The 20480-nt window shown below is 41.7% G+C and overlaps 1 protein-coding gene across 1 annotated transcript in view; it reads right to left on the reverse strand.

Moving 5' to 3' along the window:
* cdh13 (cadherin 13, H-cadherin (heart)) overlaps window positions 1-20480 on the reverse strand; it is a 370468-nt gene that overhangs the window by 73019 nt on the left and 276969 nt on the right. The window contains exon 12 of the mRNA XM_068313468.1: window positions 1595-1828. Within this exon, the coding sequence (XP_068169569.1) occupies window positions 1595-1828 (234 nt within the window). The remainder of the gene's footprint in view (window positions 1-1594; window positions 1829-20480) is intronic.

The following is a 20480-nucleotide window of genomic DNA, read 5'->3' on the forward strand; positions in this document are numbered from 1 at the left end:
ACAACTATCACAAAAGTACATTACAAATAAGCAAAAATGCTGCCTTTTCTTTTATTGTTGCTTTTACATTGAACATTTTGTGTACGATTTGTATCTCATATCAAGGCTTAGAAGTTTCCTTAACTCAGGAAAATGCCAGGCTGGCTCCCCGGATTTCCAGGATTTATGCTAAGCTGTCTTCATATACATATAGGATGTACTGACTGTATGCCGGGTTTTACACACTGGATTGTCTAAAATCACATATATCTCTTGACAAGAGAGTGAAAAGGCACACTTAACAAAATGACCATTTCCCACTGACTAAAAATAATAGAAAACAGTCTTGATCTGATTAACCCAAGATTAAGATGAACAGGTATTCTTAAAAAAAGTGGAGAGAATGCTTTTAAAGTTCAGGATGAGTTGAAATAAGACCAAAACTGAAGTTATTCTTATGGTGAGACAGACAATCAAGGTATAATGACCAGGTTCCCTAGTTCTGATTAACACACACGCACACACACACACACACACACACACACACACACACACACACACACACACACACACACACACACACACACACACACACACACACACACACACACACACACACACACACACACACACACACACAGCTGGTAGTAGGACCTTTGCTGGCCGTATCTGTCTCCTCCAGTGGGGATGATTGAGGAGTGTCTGTATCTCCCCTCCCACTGTCAGTCACAGTTAATACCTCTGGGCAGGTTTTAGCTCTGCTCTGTCACTCAGACACACGCAGGGACAGTGCTGTCAGTCATGATGCAAGCCCAAATCAATGTCTTGGTTGTCTACCACCCACCTTCCCTCCTTAGGGTACATGAGTTTACATTTAATGGTTAGCATGCTTGCATGCGTAAATAAAATGTCTGTATAAATTTTTGAATATCACATTTTGGCTTTTTGAATTTGTTCTTTTTTCTCATTATTACCCTCTGTATATTTCTATTCCTTTGTTTACAAATGTGCCTTTTGGCAACTTTGTGATAATGCACTGTAAATTTTTGGCAAAAGAAAACAAAGTGATGAAAAGACAAGAGCACATTGTTTACTACACAGTTTACTGTTGGGGAGGACATGGACACTTTTTCATCTTGTATAACAAACTGACTAATAGTTGAAATCATTTTTGTTTGGTGAAACATTTAAACTTCAATATTATGTCATGGGGGTGGCACGGTGGCACAGTGGGTAGTGCTGTGGCCGCACAACACGGTGGGTTTGGCTTCGATTCCCGCTCTGTGCGGAGTTTGCATGTTCTCCCCGTGTCTGCCTGGGTTCTCTCCGGGTTCTCCGGCTTCCTCCCACCTCTAAAGACATGCGCTTCAGGTTGATTGCCCCGTCCCAAATTGCCTGTAGGAGTGAGTGTGTGTGTGCATGGTTGTCTGTCTTTGTGTGTGGCTCTTCGGTGGACTGGCATTGTTCCAGCAGTGTCTCCTGCCTCACTCCCTATGCCAGCTAGGATAGGTTGCAGCTCCCCCTGACCCACTGCGGCGGATAAAGCGGAAGAAAATGGATGGATGGATGGATGGATGGATATTATGTCATGCTCAGGTCTCATTTTGATACTCACAGTTGACCCTGGTAACTTTCCATGTTTTATCTAATCCGGGCTGTTTCCCCAGCTCTATCTTGAAAGGTGCAGCATTGGGTGTGAGGTCCTTGTCCCGTCCTCCAACTATGGCCACATTCATATCATGGGCGTCTTCACACACTCGTGCTACTGATGGTACCACATAAGGGGCATTGTCATTGTAGTCCTCCAGGTGAATGACCAATGTGCCAGTACCTGTGGCAGGTGGGCTCCCTGCAAAAACACAAAATTTGCATTAATCAGGAAATGGAAAAAGGCGATAGTGGCATTTTACTCTGCAAAATATAATGTTGTCCTGTACACCTGGATGCACATCACAGTGGGTAAATGTATATAACAATGAAGAGAGTGCTGTGCAGTAAAAAATGGTGTAGCCATGATTCTAAAATTCATCTTTTCCACTTTGCACAGTTAAAATTCTTCTCGATGTACAACAAGAGTAACAAAAGACCGGATCTTTTTTTGAAAAAGGCAATACCAACAAAAATACAGACCTGATTTAACTCAAGCAAAAACAAAGCAAAATCAACGTTCCATTTAAATACAAATGCATGAGTCACAGACAATCACATTTAGAAAAAGAGCATTTTGATGTGGTACTGAGTCAGTTTCTATGGTTGTGTGAGATTACACTCTGTTAGAAGATACTATTCTCTACTGCTGTTACTACCACTCTCTGTTTCACTGTGATTAGAGCTTTTCATTCAGTCCGCCATTGATATCTAAAGACAAGATTTGTAATTAGAAAATATGGGCCCTCCTAACACACTCGAATACACATACATGCAGGCACTGTATATGAAGATATATTGCACTATTATTGCATACAGATGTTATTACATTTAGCATTAAGCAATCAATGTAAGATTCATAAAGCAGCAAGAAAAAAAACAATGTTTAATATTAGATTCTAGGAATTGAAGCTACCCTTCTAAATAGTAAATTAAGTTAAAGTAAACACACAATATGTATTAGTTGAAAAGGCTGGTTTGCCAGACTTGTTTTAAAATGAGAGTTTTGTGAGTTAAGACATAAATGTCAACTTATTTTATACACATGTGGCACTATGATGTTTTATGGATCTGCCAATAAATGCAGCTTCCCTCAGACCTAGACAGTGTTTTTGGTTTTGAAAGACACTGCCCTCACTTTCATGTTGATACAGGTACAGCTGCAAAGCTATGATTGACCGACCACTTTAAGGAATATGTGAAAATTAATGGTGCAAGATCTTGCGTTCTCGGAGCTTGTAAGATTATGAAAATGTATTTTGTTTAGGTGCCATTAAAGCTTAGTACTGGTGTACACATGCATTGCGAAAGACTTCACAGCTGCGTAAAGGCACAAGAACTGGTCAACAACAACTCTGAGCTGTTGCAGACACCTGAAATTAATTTATCATCCTCATGCAACACAAAGTGTTGCCCAGGCTGCTTAATCCCTCTGGCACGGTAATGGTAGCATCATTCCAAGTGCTAAATATTTGCTGTTTGTGTAAATGCATGAATGTACAGTGTCAAGTGTGGTGCAAACCTTAGAGGCATGTGTAGGTGCTGATTCTCTGTAATGGCAATAATCCAGTTTAACACATCTATAGAAACACCTACACTCGTACACACATCAGCGGCTACACTTCCTTTCTGTATTCCCACCATCCCACATGCTGGGTCGGGTGCAAAGCTGAAATACTCCCGATCCAAAGTCCTCCTAAAACACCATTTATGTGTTTCAGTATTAAGCATAGAACACACAAAAAAAAACCCAGAATGACGGACAGCAAAACCAGACTTTTCAATGGTCGACTAGAACTACAACATTATCTGCTTTATAACAATCTACAGATAGCCATGTCTATAATTGGTGAGCACTCATCAGAAAATTATCACCACAGTTTATTCAACGAGCTCCACACCTCAATTTCTCTCTCATCTGTTTAAGGCTCCTGCAGATTGTGATTAAGAAAGACAAGGAGAATTCAAAATGTAACTGCATTTCTAGTGTGTCATAATTGTGAAATGACAATCTCCACACTTTGATTCTGAGTTAAGTGAAGAAAAAAAAGCAAACAACCAGTATACAAAAGGTAAGTGTGCCAGTGAAAATATCAACAGCGACAGCATCATGGAATTACTTCCACGAAAGCAGTGTTGAAAAGCAAATCAAAGATAGTAACTCTTCAGGCAAGACCTTAGATAATCTATTATCACTCCAGAGAGGATGGGGCTCAGATTACCCATCAGTGAAAAATGCAAATTTCAACCCATTTGTAGTGAGGGAGGCTGTCTCTGTGCTTGGCTACCTTTATATGAGACTGTTTGTCATCTGAAATGAACACCCTCCACAACTACAGTAATCACTCCCTTCCTGTGCTCCTCTCCTTTCCAACTCCTCCTCATCTCCCTTACATCATGCTTGTTTCATCGTAAGCATCAATGGAGCTTGTCTCCTGGCCTCTGCTTCACACCGCAGTGTCACAGAAGTTTTGATTTAATACACAGCAATTTTTAAAGGAGACAGGCAATTTGTTGATGCTGCTGCTATTCATGTCTAATGTACTGTAAGGAACATAATGTGTAAAGCAGGGGATATTTAAGATAGAAGGGACATGCAGGGATTTACAATGCAAAAATATGATGGGAATTCTTTGGGCAATAAAACCTTTAAAGTGTTACCAGTGTCTTGTTGGAGTTATTCAGTTTTGAAATTCTATCAATTACCAACACAAGCCGTCGACCTGTTCTGGCCAGTAGCAGATACTTCCTCTCAAATTAAAAGAGGTTTTGATCTCCATGTACATTTCTTGAATAAATAATATCGGCACAAAATGAGGAGCCACAAGAAGACAGGGCATAAACTGGACAAATCAATGTGAAGTAAGGCAAAGTAAGATTAAAACAAGCACAAAAGTCTCTCAAGAAGTCTGTAGGCTTCATGTACAGTCTATTGCCTGACCTTAGTAACTCACAGCATTGTTCACAGTTCCATTAACTCATAGTCTCATTTAATTCAGTGCTATTTTGTGGACATGGTGATTCTTAACTTTCCTTCTTTTCAGGAGCCAGAGACAAAGGAATTGTTTATTTAGCAGGTAAAATACATAATTATAAAAAAAAATAATTAAGGAGTCTACATACCTACTGGTATGTCTTTGCTTCAAGCGTAAATGCTAACATCGCATTAACTACACTCACAATGAAAGTGACACAGATATTAAGTAGGAATTAATATTGAGCCTCATTTTACAGCATAGGCGTTTAAATATTTGCAGTTTTTGGTCATCAGCTAAAATGATAAATTTACTTTCTATATCAACGTTCATGGTGGTCTACTCTAAAGCTTTAGAGCTTAATGTGGCCATGTACCAGTCGAGATTGAGATTGCTGCAGACACTGCATATTTTACAACTTGTTTCACACATCCATGTCAATCCTGGCAGTAGAGAATGTCTGCTGAATCTGTTTCCAGTTGTGCTGAATTTGTGGACCAACAGTTCGATTCACATAAAGTGAAATACTTCTAAAGTGCCTAATGCAATCTCTCTCCCTGAAATCAATTTGAAGAAACGTAATCTGATCGATTATCCAAATGAAATTGTAATTCCTAAAGTAAAATTAGTGTTCTAAAGAATACATTTGTCTACCCAATTTGAATAAACATGATTGATAAGATATTATGATATATCTTCACACATACATTCACTGTATGTGTGATTATATTTAAGATAAATGAAGATATCTTATACTGAAAGAATTGAGACAAAGATTTATAAAGAGTCACAATCATGAATGCTTGTCGCCTGCAACATAATAATCTTTCTTTTCTTTTTTTTACTACTTGGAAACCATCAAAAGAAGGCACACAGTATAAACTTCTGTAATTAAAAATTGCCAAAACTGAAGTCTTGGAGCCATGCCGACCAACCAAGTAAATCTGTGGAGCAATCCCATCATTCTTGAGGCTCTTTTCTAGCTAATGAGTGAAAATAACATTGATTTGCTTTGTAGCTTTCGATGCTCTACCTTACTTTTAGGGATGAAACCAGAAAGATTTAACCTTGTTTTATGTATTCTGGTGGATATTGTTATATGTACAAAATTAGATTATGACTGTTGCATTATCCGAAGATCCCATGAAAAACGGAAAAGGGAAAAATGTGACCCTGCCCGGAGGAAGCCCACGTCTGGAGCCAGGCCCGGACAGAGGGCCCATCAGCAAGCGCCTGGTGGCCAGGTCTGCCATGGGGCCCGGTCGGGCTCAGCCCAAAAAGGCAACGTGGACTCTTCCCACCCCTGTGGACCCACCACCCGCAGGGCAGACCAATGGGGTTGGGTGCGCTTACATATGGGTGGCAGTGACAACAGGGGGTCACGACGGACCAGACCCGGGCGGCAGAAGCTGGCTTTGGGGACGTGGAATGTCACCTCACTGACGGAGAAGGAGCCGGAGCTTGTGTTGGAGGTGGAGCATTACTAGTTGGATCTGTTGGGGCTTACCTCCACGCATAGCCTCGGTTCTGGATCCAAACTCCTGGATAGGGGTTGGACCTTGTTCTACTACGGAGTTGCGTCAGGTGTGAAGCACAGGGTGGGTGTGGGGATACTCACAAGCCCCCAGCTGAGCACTGCTGTGTTGGAGTTTACCCCGGTGGATGAGAGGGTCGCATCCCTACGCCTTAAGGCTGTGGGAGAGAAAACTCTGACTGTTATTTGTGCGTGCGCACCGAATATTAGTTCAGAGTATTCGGCCTTCTTGGGATCCCTAAATGGGGTCCTTGATGGGATCCCTGCAGGGGACTCCATTGTTCTTCTGGGGGATTTCAATGCACACGTCGGCAATGATGGAGACACTTGGAGGGGTGTGATTGGGAGGAATGGCCTCCCTGATCTAAACCTGAGCTGTGTTATGTTGTTGGACTTCTGTGCTAGTCACGGATTGTTCATAACTAACACCATGTTCAAACACAAGGAACTGAAGAAGGATGCCTTCAGGGGCATGTTGTCCCTGGGGACTCCTGAAGCAGTTACAGGGTACCGACGGGCCAAAAGGACTACAGCCTCGGCTGTGATGGAGGCAAAACAGAGGGTGTGAGAAGAGTTCGGAGAGGCCATGGAGAAGGACTATCAGACAGCACCAAAGTTGTTCTGGAGGACTGTCCGACACCTCAGGAGGGGGAAACGGGGGACCATCCAAGCTGTATACGGCAAGGATGGGACACTGTTGACCTCGACTGAGGAGGTTGTCGGTCAGTGGAAGGAACACTTTGAGGAACTCCTGAATCCGACTACCCCAACTGACCCTTCCTCTGTTCAAGAGGCAGAGCTGGATGATGGGGGATTCGAGTCAGTCACTCGGGGCAAAGTCACCGAGGTACTTAAACAACTTCATGGTGGCAAAGCCCTTGGTGTTGATGAGATTCGCTCGGAAATGCTGAAGGCTCTGGGTGTTGAGGGGCTGGCATGGATGACATGCCTCTTTAACATTGCGTGGAAGTCTGGGACAGTGCCGAAAGAGTGGCAGAATGGGGTGGTGGTTCCTCTTTTTAAAAAGGGGAACCAGAGGGAGAGGGTGTGTGCCAACTACAGGGGCATCACACTCCTCAGCCACCCTGGGAAAGTTTACTCCAAGGTGCTGGAAAGGAGGGTCCGGCCGATTGTCGAACCTCAGATTGAGGAGGAACAATGTGGGTTCCGTCCTGGTCGTGGAAAAATGGACCAGCTTTTTACTCTCGCAGGGATCCTAGAGGGGGCTTGGGAGTATGCCCGTCCAGTCTACATGTGTTTTGTAGACTTGGAGAAGGCGTACGATCAGGTCCCCAGGGATATACTGTGGGAGGTACTGGGGGAGTATGGGGTGAGGGGGCCTCTCCTCAGCGCCATCCAATCCCTGTACACCCAAAGTGAGAGCTGCGGTCCGGTTCTCGGCAGTAAGTCGGACTTGTTCCGAGTAGCTGTTGGTCTTCGCCAGTCACTAATTCTGTTCGTGATTTTCATGGACAGGATATTGAGGCGTAGTCACGGTGAGGAGGGGTTACAGTTTGATGGCCTGAGGATTGCATCGATGCTTTTTGCAGATGATGTGGTCCTGTTTGCGTCATCGGCCTGTGACCTGCAGCACTCACTGGTCCGGTTTGCAGCCTAGTGTGAAGCGGCGGGGATGAGGATTAGCACCTCCAAATCTAAGGCCATGGTTCTCAGCAGGAAACCGGTGGAATGCCTTCTCCAAGTGGGGGATGAGGTACTTCCACAAGTGAAGGAGTTTAAGTATCTTGGGGTCATGTTCACGAGTCAGGGAACAATGCAGCGTGAGATTGGATGGAGAATTGGGGCAGCAGGAGCAGTATTGCAGTCGCCTTACCGCACTGTTGTCACAAAGAGGGAGCTAAGCCGAGAGGCAAAGCTCTCCATCTACCGTTCAATCTTCGTTCCTACCCTCACCTATGGTCATGAGTGATGGGTCATGACCGAAAGAACGAGATTGCGGATACAAGCGGCTGAAATGGGCTTTCTCAGGCAGACAGCTAGAGTCTCCCTTAGAGATAAGGTGAGAAACACTGCTGTTTGTGAGGGGCTCAGAATAGATCAGCTGCTCCTTCGCGTGGAAAGGAGTTAGTTGAGGTGGTTTGGGCATCTGGTGCGGATGCCTCCGGGGCGCCTCCCTAGGGAGGTGTTTCTGGCAGTCCAGCTGGGAGGAGACCTCGGGGCAGACCCAGGACCAGGCCTGGGGATGCCTTGGGATTCCACAGTCAGAGCTGGTGGATGTGGCCAGGGAAAGGGAAGTTTGGGGCTCCCTGTTGAAGCTACTACCCCCGCGACCCGATTCCGGATAAGCGGTGGAAGATGGATGTTGCATTATCCATCATTCCCCCCATCCACCCATCCATCCAGTCGTCTGTCCGTCCAGAACATTTTTGTGAGGCAACAGCGCTACCTGATATGCCACGGTGCCGTTCACATTAAATACACATATTTCTTCATCATTTATGGGCGACTGAATGACCTCTAGAAATTTTTTGACTAATATTTATATTTCCTAGTTATACATTTTTTGGGTTACTTATCTGATTACATTTTATCATTTGGTACATTTCTGGATTGTGAACACTGACAATAGCAATTGGCAAGTTGTAAAATTAGATTTCATCTTTTCCGTTATAGTTTTCAAACAAGTACAGCACTTATCACTCATGATAACACTCAACCCTTGACGAGCTTCTTATTATTATGCTCAATAGATATAATAGAATGTTTAGAATGACAATTGTACCTGTTTACAAAACTTTTCCATAAAATCAAATTATGTAAAAAAAAATTAAACAATGTACAGCATTATTGGGTTGTGGGCTGTCTGTGGGCTGTCTGTAATACACAGCATAAAAACAGGAAAAACTTTCTGGTAAATTTTCCCTGGCAGGTGTTTTGTGTCTTTTTGTTTCTTCATACCATCTAAGTATTGCAGACAATGCTTCTCGGATGAAAGCAGCAATGATGTAAGGTGAAGAAATTCTGAAAGGCAACTTTTAACACCTCTAACCTCTTCTTCAGGGCTTTGCCTCCTGCCCAATCTCCAACCATCCAGCCTTTCTCCAACTACCTCCAGCTGCCCCTGGCTGGCAGCTAGATAGCCCTGAAATTCTCCTAACTGCCCAAAGATGAGAGGAGCATGCAGGGTGATTGACTCCTGGGCTTGTTGGGTTTAATTCACAGCTACAGGCAGCAAACTTAGGTTTTTCTTTATATCACTACATCTACCAAACACTTTTGCTTCCAACACTTTGGCTTTAGGCTAATGTTCTCCTTCTGTCTGGCTGTCACTTTCTGTTGTTATTGCTTTATTTTCTCTTTGTGTTGTTTGCCTTTTTCTCCCCCGTCTTGGAGAAGGGGAAGAAAAGATTCTGACTAGCAGCATTTTGAAATGTGCTTCGCTTGTATGGTAAGAATAAAAAATGTCATATGATCAGTCTCGGTTATTCCTTTTAGGGTTAAATGTGTACTCAAGTTTGTTTTGAGAGGTGATGGAGAGGCAAAACAAATTTGACAGGCAAAAGTTTTGAGCAAAATCATACATTTGATCTCTTTTTCAAAGTGAAATCTGGAAGGGCTCTGCCTCAGTGGATTCACTGGATTAATAAAAGCTCCACTTGTTGGGTTTATGTTAAATTAACTCATGAAATAGAACTTTTTTTTCGTTGGGAGCTTTTCTCCTGAGTGATGTGGTTTCCTGAATTATTTAAATGATACCAGTATTAAAATTGATCAAATGTTGCCATGACTAACTAATGTAGCGGAAAGAGTGCACAAGCCAGTGTCTTATTGTGCTGGTCCCAAGCCTGGATAAAAATAGAGGGTTGTGTCAGGAAAGGCATCTGACATAAAACTTTTGCCAAATCAAACATGCAAATCACATCTATGACTACCATACCAGATTGGTCGAGGCCCAAGTTAACAACGACCACCATCTGTGCTGTTCACCTATAGGGTTTTGTGGTGGAAATTGGACCAGGAAGTAGCAAAGATTAATCAGGATGGAGTGAGGAGGGCATTGAAGAGGATGAAGAGTGGAAAAGCACTTGGTCCTGATGATATACCTGTGGAGGTATGTACATGTCTAGGAGAGGTGGCAGTAGAGTTTCTGACTGGGTTGTTCAACAGGATCTTAGATAGTGAGAAGATCCCTGAGGAATGGAGAAGTGTACTTATGCCCATTTTTAAGAACAAGGGAGATGTGCAAAGTTGTGGCAACTACTGAGGAATAAAGCTGATGAGCCATACAATGAAGTTATGGGAAAGAGTAGTTGAAGGTAAACTAAGGACAGAAGTGAGCATTTGTGAGCAGCGTACTTCTTCTTCTTCTAATGGTTTCATGCCAAAAAAGAGTACTACAGATGCAGTATTTGCTTTGAAGATGTTGATAGAGAAGTACAGATAAGGCCAAAGGGAGCTGCATTGTGTTTTTATAGATCTGGAGAAAACTCATGACAGGGTGCCCAGAGAGGAACTGTGGTATTGTATGAGGAAGTCTGGAGTGGCAGAGAAATATGTTAGAGCGGTGCAGGACATGTATGAGGACTGTAAGATAGTGTTGAGGTGTGTTGTAGGTGTGACAAAGAAGTTCAAGGTGGAGGTGGAACTGTATCAGGGATCAGCTCTGAGCCCCTTCTTGTTCACTAAGGTGATGGACAGGCTGACAGACAAGGTTACACAGCAATCTCCATGGACTATGATGTTTGCAGATGACATTGTGATCTGTAGTGAGAACAGGTAACAGGTGGAGGAGAAGCTAGAGAGGTGGTTTGTCCTGGAAAAGAGAGGAATGAAATGTTAGCCACAGTAAGACAGAATACAAGTGTGTGAATGAGAGGGACCCAAGTGGTAGAGTGAGGTTACAGGGAAAAGAGATCAAGAAGGTGGAGTATTTTAAGTACCTAGGGTCAACAGTCCATGCGGAAAAGAGGTGAAGAAGCGTTTACAGGCAGGATGGAATGGATGGAGAATAGTGTCAGGTGTGTTGTGTGATAGAAGAGTTTCAGCTAAAATGAAAAGGTGAACATAACTGGTGAAACCAGTGGTGTTTGGTCTGGAGACGGTGTCACTGAGGAAAAGACGGAAGACAGAGCTGTAGGTAGCAGAGATGAAGATATGGAAGTTTTTTTTTTGGATGGTTAGCATCAGGGATGAGTACATCAGAGGGACCGCACATGTTATAGGTTTTGGAGATAAAGTCAGAGAGGCCAGAATGATATGGTTTGGACATGACCAGAGGAGAGATAGTGAATATATTTGAACAAGGATGCTGAGTTTTGAACTGCCAGGCAGGAGGCCTAGAGGAAGACCAGAGGGGAGATTTATGGATGGAGTGAAAGAGGACATGAAGGTAGTTGGTGTGAGAGAAGAGGATGCAAAAGACAGGGTTAGATGGAGGCAATTGATTCGCTGTGGCGGCCCTGACGGGAAAAGCCGAAAGGAAAAGAAAGAAGTTGCCATGACAAGATGATTCTGCTTATAAGAATAGGAATAAAAAAATCTGTTTGTGTGTGCATGTGTGTGTGAGTGAGTGTTTGTCTGTGTGTTCGTGTTACATTTGCTATAATACTTATGCAAACTTTGTAATATTTCTTCCGATTAAACGGTTTTCAAAAATGAAAAGTTTCTCTAGGAATTTGGGGATATCCAAATGAAACAGAACATGCATTTACATAACAACTTCTGCTTACCTTGGCAGGCAACAAAAAGTTATTTGCATCACAGGACACAAAAGGGAAATCATAGATTGAAAATCATAATTTGAATGTGGCTCAGATATATTGTTGAACAATATGGTCACATGTCCACGAGACCTCTTTCGAATGTAGTCTGAGTGGTCAGATCTGAAATGAATTATAAATACAGCTGTGAGTGCACTCACACTTGTGAGTGGAACTCAATGTGTGCTCAGTGTGTAACATTCAGGACTGATGTTAAGCTCAGGTTAAGAATATCGAGGTCTCTTATAGTTGCAACTGTTACACCACCTAAACTAATAGTTCAGCCGTATAGAGAGTGCATGCTGTTGTCATCAATGTACTGGTAGTCCTGAAGGTTGTTGATAAATGGAATTATTCGTAAATCGTTCTTAATTAATTTTAATCTATAATTGCCGTTTGAGGTAATTTAAATGCCATTGCTGCTAAATACAGAAACAATAACAGGACATCTAGTTGTTCTCAATTATAAGTTGGTTTTCAAAAAAAAAAAATACATGGAAAAATTCAGATTAGTTCATGGTAAGCTTATAATATAATTGTTTAGGATAAGAAGAAGAAGAAAACACTACAAACAACTCAACCATTTTTTAAGCATTAATCCTACAACAACAGCCAGAGTCAGCTGTTGATGTTGACGATCCACTGTACGGTACTGTAGCATGTAGCATGTGGGGGGGAGGGGGGTTATTGTGGCATGTAGAGTTGTTATAAGAGAGCTTGTCACCGAGCTCTCTCTGATATCATCCATGATAAACAGTAAAATACTCAAGGTAGGAAGTCCTACCTTCTCAGATGCTCACAGAGAGAACAACATACAAGAACAAGAGGGAAAGCGGTGAACGCTGTGGTGCTGCTCGGTGGGGGTTGTGGCAAAAAGGGGAACTGCAGTACAATAGTCGGATGTGGTGGCACGCGTGTGTTCATATTCGCGAATGTTCATAAGTCGAATGTTTTTGAGGACTACCTGTAGTGTAATGCTTGTCACTCATTGAACAGCATTGTACTCTACTGTGCATGATACTTTAGGAAATATGTTTCCACAGGCAGTGTGAAGCAGCATTAAATAAGTGGAAAGAAAATAATTGTAAACCATAACATAAAGTGTAAAGCACGATGTATATTGCATTGAAGACCATCGACTCGCTTTGAATGATGCAAGTCAATATGGCTAAAATACACTTTATGTTACCAGACAAATTCAATGTATGCTTTCTTGAATTTTTCCCACATCCAATCCACAGGACAGTGTAACTTAATTTTTCATCAGTTTGTGGTCCAATCATAAAAAAACAACAACAAACAAATCAAAAAACAGACTATGAATGGGCTTAATGGTAGAGCAGCTGTGCCTATTATTCCATGAAAGTCATGTTGAATAAAAAACATTCTATCTGGTGATGCGTTTTCCAGTTCAATTCCATCGGTCTTGCCCATGTACAAATCCCTGACCTTGTTAAATCACCCTTCAGATAACCCACTTCATTCTATCCCATAAGTCATCAGTCTCCTCATGGCTGCAGCTTACACTATCACATGACATCCTGCTAATCTGATTGGCTGATCAGAACTGTAAATGAATCCAGCCAGAGACAATTACAATAGGCAGAAGCCATTAAGAGAGATGACTTCAGGGAGAGATGCATGCTGGGGACAGGTGCATAGCTGCTATTCTGGCAATTACTTTCAGGATAGTGTTTGGGTTATCAGTTGCTTGCTATTATACAAAGTGGCAGGAGAAGGAGGGTGTTGATACAGCTTTAAGTAGGCAACAGTGTGAGCTCTTTTTGTTCTAATGAAACAGCAATATTGTTTTACTTATGGGATTTCTTGTTTTGGTCCACTGCCAGAATCTGCAACACGACTTTGATGATATGCCAGATAAAAAAAGAAAAATCTAAGAAGAACACCTTTAATTAACAAGTTTGTTAAACTCACGCTAGTCCTGGCTCTTATGTGTGATCTAATGCTGTGTCGGGCCTATTGGAAATCAAAATTAACTCTGTCTAAAGCATTTCCCTTCTATTGATGTTTTTTATTAGACTTCTTCTGTCACTGTGCAAGCAGCAATACACAAAACTAATTATAAATTCAAATGATTAAAAGTCCCATACAGGCACCTGTAGTCCCCCCTGCCAGCACACCTGCTCCTCATTCCCACATTGCCTTTGGGATTTTTTTAAAGATGACATTTTTTGTGTCACAGGAAGAAAAAGCACAGGTGTAAATCATAAAAATTAATAATGACTGAATTCTTTTTAGCTGCTTTTGTTTGAGGGTCCTCATATTAAGCAAATGTGTCCACAGTTTTGCTGCCATGGCTTATTGGGATAACTGAGTCCAAACAAACCCATGCTTAATGTCATTAGTAGCATCTGTGGTCTTGGCGACTTTGGTAAGGGCTATGGGTAAATCCCAATTCTCTTAATTGCATCCATGCATCCCTCACTTGTCGCTCTCCCATCGATTTGGGTGTTATTCTCTGCCACTGATGAATCAATAGTCGGTGCAAGGAAAATATACGAGCAGAGAAGAACTGAAAAATTGCAATTTTATAGAAATAGTACGCCCATTTCTTCCAATCCGTCATCTCAAGTCTCACAAATATGCCAGGATTAACCATCAGATGGCTATGGCATCTCCTCAGAGACATTTGATTGCTCTGAGTTTTTGTATGTAGTACTGTCTACACAATGATTTTAGTGAGATCCAACGGCATTGCAGCAGATAAAGATAACGAGAAAGCTTTTTAATGTCGGGTCTAAAATCAAAGGCCTATGGATTGGCTGCCATAATGATTATCGTCATACTAAAGCTCCGTGGCTGTCATTGCTTATGTTGCCTAGTCATAGCTTTGGCCAATGCTTGGTGGATTTTCCACACTCCCTCCCCACTATTGAAGCATGTATGTGACGTTAATTCTCTGGACCAAGGCACTGCCTTACATCTGGAATGAGGAGCTGTGGGGCATCAGCCCATTGGTCCACATGGATGGGTCAAATGCGGTGAACATTTTAATATTGTCAGTCAGTCATCTTCCAACCTGCTTAATCCGCTAACGCAGGTCGCGGGGGAGCCGGTGCCTATCCCGTCAGTCTCAGGGCGTGAGGCGGGGGACACTCCGGACACGATGCCAGTGCACCGCGGATTTTAATATTGTATTGTGTCGTTTTTTTTGTATCAGACCTGTAGGTTGATGTCTGTTACTTTGCAAACTAGAAAATTATAAACTTACTTAGAAACTCTTTCAATATTTTGTTCCAATTCTTAAACAGGGTTAATATTATTACCATTAGACTTAAAATATAGAAACTGTTAAGGTGTCTAATTAAAACACCTTACTTTTGCTGTACTATTCATCCAGATGCATATATTTTCCACACAAAAGGTGCTCTCATTCCTTCATCAGGACCTAAACCTATGACAGGTTTCCTACATTTTCTCAATACAAAACAGAAATCATGGTTTATGTTTTCCCAATTTTATTGTCTGACATCATCATTCATTTTCTATCACTCTCCATCTCCACTACCCACTCATCTAATTTAATTTGGATCCTTGCCATTCTAACGATACCCAAAGCTCTTCATACTGTCAGGAAGGAAGCCCTCATAAAAATCTTGAAAGAGATGTGCAAGTTAAGTAAGCAGTGTGTATATAGTTTAACAACACTGAACACTCTGTACACACCGCCAAGTGGTTTTAATCTTTAGTAAATGTACCCTGGCATTGATGCACTCAGATTAAAAATTAAAAAAAAAAAAAAAAAAAAAAAAAAGACTGAATGGGCAGAGGAATGTTTGTTTTCATGTGTTGGGCACAGTGATAACTTGTGATCTGTGGGTGAATCAGTATTCCAAGGACACATGAAAGGCAGGTCCTGGTAACAGCCAGCAACAGAGGGAGGCACTCCTTTCCTAGCAAAGCTCAACAAAGGTATACTTCAATCAAATATGTAAATGAGTCAGTGTACAAGGTGATGACTTCCTCAAGAGGTTCTGCTTTGAGTCAAAATGAAAGACCGAAGCAGCCAGAGGAGGAGAGCAAGAGAGAGATGGAGTTTGTGTAGGTGGTCCTAAACTGCTAAGGTGGGAAAATATGTGGTATGTAGTTGGGATTAATGAGGCAGTATGGCAAGACGTGGAATGCAACAGAAGGCAAGACAACTTTGAGCTGTGATCTTCTCTGCTTTCCGGAACATATCCCATTACACTGTCATTACCCTGGGTCAAGATGCCTTGATTTCCTACCCTGGGCCATTCCCTCATGCTGGCATTTCCCTAGTTGACAACTGCACAGGGTCATACTTGATTGGTTGGGAAAGAACACATTTCATCATGGTAGTCAACTTGCTTGCCTCTGTGGCTGTCTCCAAAAAGGGATTGACAACAGTGAGATATATCGTTGGCACAAAAACAACCTCAAGATGAGAGGTGTGTGGGTAAACACATCCAGAATTTGTGTAAGCCTGTTTTGATCAAATGCTGTCTGACAAAGTCTTGAATATCATGTGGGGTTCAGGCTAAAATATTTCAACCTGATATGACTGAGACTTGACAGATGCAAGGATCTGGGGAAGAAAATGGACCTCAATGATCATTTTTAATCAAACCTGCTGATACTTGTCATTTAATCAATTGATAACAGTACAGACGCAATACATTTGATGTTGGCCATATGTGTCAAAATGGGATTCAACATATTGGAAATGTCATGGAATGCTAAAAGAACTAAAACTTTTGATCACAGTGACCAAATTGAGCACAGAGTTCTTCTGTGCAGCTATAAACACCATAAGAAATCCTGCTGGTGCTGAGAGGGAGACTGCAGTGCTAATATTGTGGACATCACTCTTGATTGTTTTTTCTTTTTTTGTATGAAATTAGCCCCTAATACCATCTTTACCACAACCATGAAAAATGGAAATCTAATCTTACCTCTCACTTTTCTCCTTGCCAGCATTTCTAGCCTTTCGATCATATTTTTCAATTTGTCCTGTCGTTGTTGAGTCTTCCATTGTTGTATTTACTATTTCGTAGACACAGTCTGCTCTTAAGGTCTGGCTCTCTTGGCTCTAATAAAATGGATTCTTTGGAAAGTTAGAGAGAGCAGTCAGAGTTCATTTCTGGCATTCACAATGACTCCATCACTTAAAGCTCACTCCCAACTCCACTGTTAATCAAACATTGATACGTCATTGACTAAATTCACGGTCAGTGGAATCACATTGCACATCTTGAAGCTGGAGCTGCTGCCAAAAAGGCCCGCTATGCTTTAACAGTGATATTCACCATCAAACCTTGAAGACTACTATTATTTCTGTTGAATTCTACAGTATTTTACCAGTGGCCTGAGGACTTCAGCACACTGGGCTGATTCAGCTACTCATCATGCTCAATTATTTCACTGCTGGAGTTTGAGGTGTCCTGATCACAGCTGGTTAAAGACACAACATGAGTCTTTCTACCTGCATTTACCCTGCTAGGCTGCCTTGTTGTGAGTAGGTGACATGACGTGACACTTGGGGGGCTGGTCTGAAACAGGAAAATTACTCAGCCCATTACTACAATGAGTGGCACACTGCTTTCCAGACATTGTATGACAATGAGGCAGCACAGCAGCAGACATCATACACGATGAAGGACACAAGTAGAGACACGTGGAAGTACGAGCAGACACAAATTCACACAAATATGTGGACATACACACAAAGTATTTCTGATACGAACAGCTGGTTACCACCATCAGCCTTTTCCTGTTGTTCAGAGAGCAAATGATAAACCTATTATGTGGACTTGTCTCTCAGAAATATCCAGATACTGCACACACACACACACACACAAACACACACGCGAAGACACACACTTTGACCCATTAAAATTCAGCCTATCCTTTTTGCTGTTGCTTTTGATTTAAATCAGAGGGGATATGCGATGTGACTGTAATGAATGATGAGAATTATCACACTGTTCAGTCTGAGTGCATGTGTGTGCATATCATGCTAAATGTTCTTGTAATTGACAAAGCTCTCTTTGGAGGTGAAGGTTGTCTGTGACATAAATAGATGCACACACATACAGCTTCTGCTCAGTCTAAATGGAGCTCTCTCTTGTCCATGTCTATGGTCAAAGCAAAAACTGCTCGACTCTTTCATGCATGACTTTCGAGTTTTTAATAGGTAGTCCGGTGGCAGCAGACACAGAAGAATGTACATTGGAAAATATGTGTGTGTGTATGTGTGTGTGTGTGTGTGTGTGTGTGTGTGTGTGTGTGTGTGTGTGTGTGTGTGTGTGTGTGTGTGTATATTTCAGACGACTAGGGCTTTGATAATATATTCATGCCTTCCAATGACAAATGGCTCCCACCAGGAAGCGGTTTAACATTTAAATGAGGAGCAGGAGGAAACAGTGAACCACAACACACAGCTGGGAGTGGATACACACAGGCAAGCTAGACAGGCAAGGAGTGTGTTGGTAGAAAGATCTTTGTGTTTGTGCCCTACACAAACAAAGATCTGTCAACACTGTGCACAGAATCTAATGTGAAAGAAGGAAAAAGTAACAGCTGGAATGTACATGGGGAATCAGAGAGCAGATGATAATTTGCTGGCCTACAAAATCAGCAGCAATTGCTGAGAGTTGATCTACACCCATGATCAAGCCTTCTGTCTGTCTGGAACAGAATCTTCTCAACAGGAGCTGCCCAGGCAATACGGTGCTAAAGCTTTTTTGCCAGTAAATAAAAAAAACAAGACCAAACATGAGAGAAGAGAAACAATGTCCAGAAATTAAATTCCAAGATGAATGTGAAATTCACCGTATGCAATCATGCACATGCAGCAATTCATCCAAGCCTATTCAACAATAATAAAAAGACAAATAGTTAATTTCATGTCCTCTATAGGTATAGACATTTGTAGGTTCTGAAGAAGCAGGTAAAAGGTGCAGTTCCAGTGAAAATACGCTGGACCAGTGTCACCATTACTCAGCCATGAAATGTAATCACAGAAAAGACACAAAAAAGTTAAACGAGGAAGTGGAAACTTTGTATCTTCCTTTCAGGATGTACCTGACATCTTACAGATTACCGCTGAGGTCAACTTGACTTCTGCTTTTGATTTACAATAGTTAGTTAATTACTTCTGCAGCTGCTAAGCCTTGGGTCTTCACTCCCATCTTGTGGATGCCAATGTAAACTATGCATAGAAAAATGTGAGACTGTTAGGCACTGTTTGAAACTAACATTCCCTCCCTACCTCCCTGCCTGCCTGCCTGCCTCCCTCCTACCTCCTGCCTCCCTCCCTCCCTTCCTTCCTTCCTTCCTTCCTTCCTTCCTTCCTTCCTTCCTTCCTTCCTTCCTTCCTTCCTTCCTTCCTTCCTTCCTTCCTTCCTTCCTTCCTTCCTTCCAACTCCAGGTGATCTGCCGTTCTGATGTTAACCAGAACCAACAAACAATCTGTTGCCAACCTTGTTAACTTTTCAACAATTTTTCATCTATTTTAAGTTAGCACACCAACTCAAATGTATTTAAATTGGGCATGAGATTGCCCGTGGCTAAGGACAAAGTTATTCTTCAGAAGCACTTCTACCCTTGCAGTATACATTGTTGAGACTGTTGGCAGCTTATTTTGTTTTTGAGAAGAATTCAGGTGGATGTTACCTTAATAAATTGATAAGGGTTGTTTCTTGTACAATGAAATATACCTACACCAATTGACAAAACTGTTCAAGCTTTTTGTAATGCTACATCCAGATCTATTTCTTGCAAAAAATTTCCCTTCCTTGCCATTTTTCCAATTTTTGTGTGTACAGGTTCTTACTTATATGTGACTCTTAACCTCCTTCCATTCCATTTAACAGTCAATGTTTCCTCTCAGTGCAGTGTAAATACACATTCATCTGAAGTCTCCATGTAAACTTAAAGATGAAGATGTAAGAGTGGATCGATATCTTGTTAGCAGCCTACATATGTACTCTTGTCATAAATCACTTGGTGGATCTCTGTGAGGAAAGATCAGATTTCTCATGTGTATAACAGAACAGTCAGAGAAAAAGGTAAGGTAAGTCAGCAGTAAACTCACAATCCAACCACATGTACTGTACGTACACACATGCACAAGCACACAGACAGACAGAAACACACAAACACTGAATAGAATCATTGATACAAAGGAGTCTGTAAATTACATTCTCAAAAGGCTTGGTGTAGGAATTTTTTATAATCCTTGTTTGTACTCATGTTGGTGACCTAGAGGTAGTATGGACACATCTTTTTTTGTCAATACTTAGAATTCAATAAGATGAAGTACAAAATATAGAAGTTCATGGTTTCACTGGAGGGAAAGAAGTCTCTATGTGACTATAGCTTTTGTCTCTTCTGTAATATGGCAAGTTTCTAAATGGATTTCACTCAACACTGTATATACTATAAACTCTGTGATCTGCAAAAGCTGACTCCTACAGACTTGGGTCATCTTAAAATGTTTTAATAAGTTATGATTTTTCATGAGAATTTGTAGAGACAGTTATTGGTTTGGGAAACTTAACCTTAGTTGGACAGCTTAGCTTCATTAGTGTCATTAGCTTCTTCAATTGGCAAACTACTTATATTTCCTTCTGCCACAAAAAA

Source organism: Antennarius striatus, chromosome 4, assembly GCF_040054535.1.
Source record: "Antennarius striatus isolate MH-2024 chromosome 4, ASM4005453v1, whole genome shotgun sequence".
NCBI lineage: Eukaryota > Metazoa > Chordata > Actinopteri > Lophiiformes > Antennariidae > Antennarius > Antennarius striatus.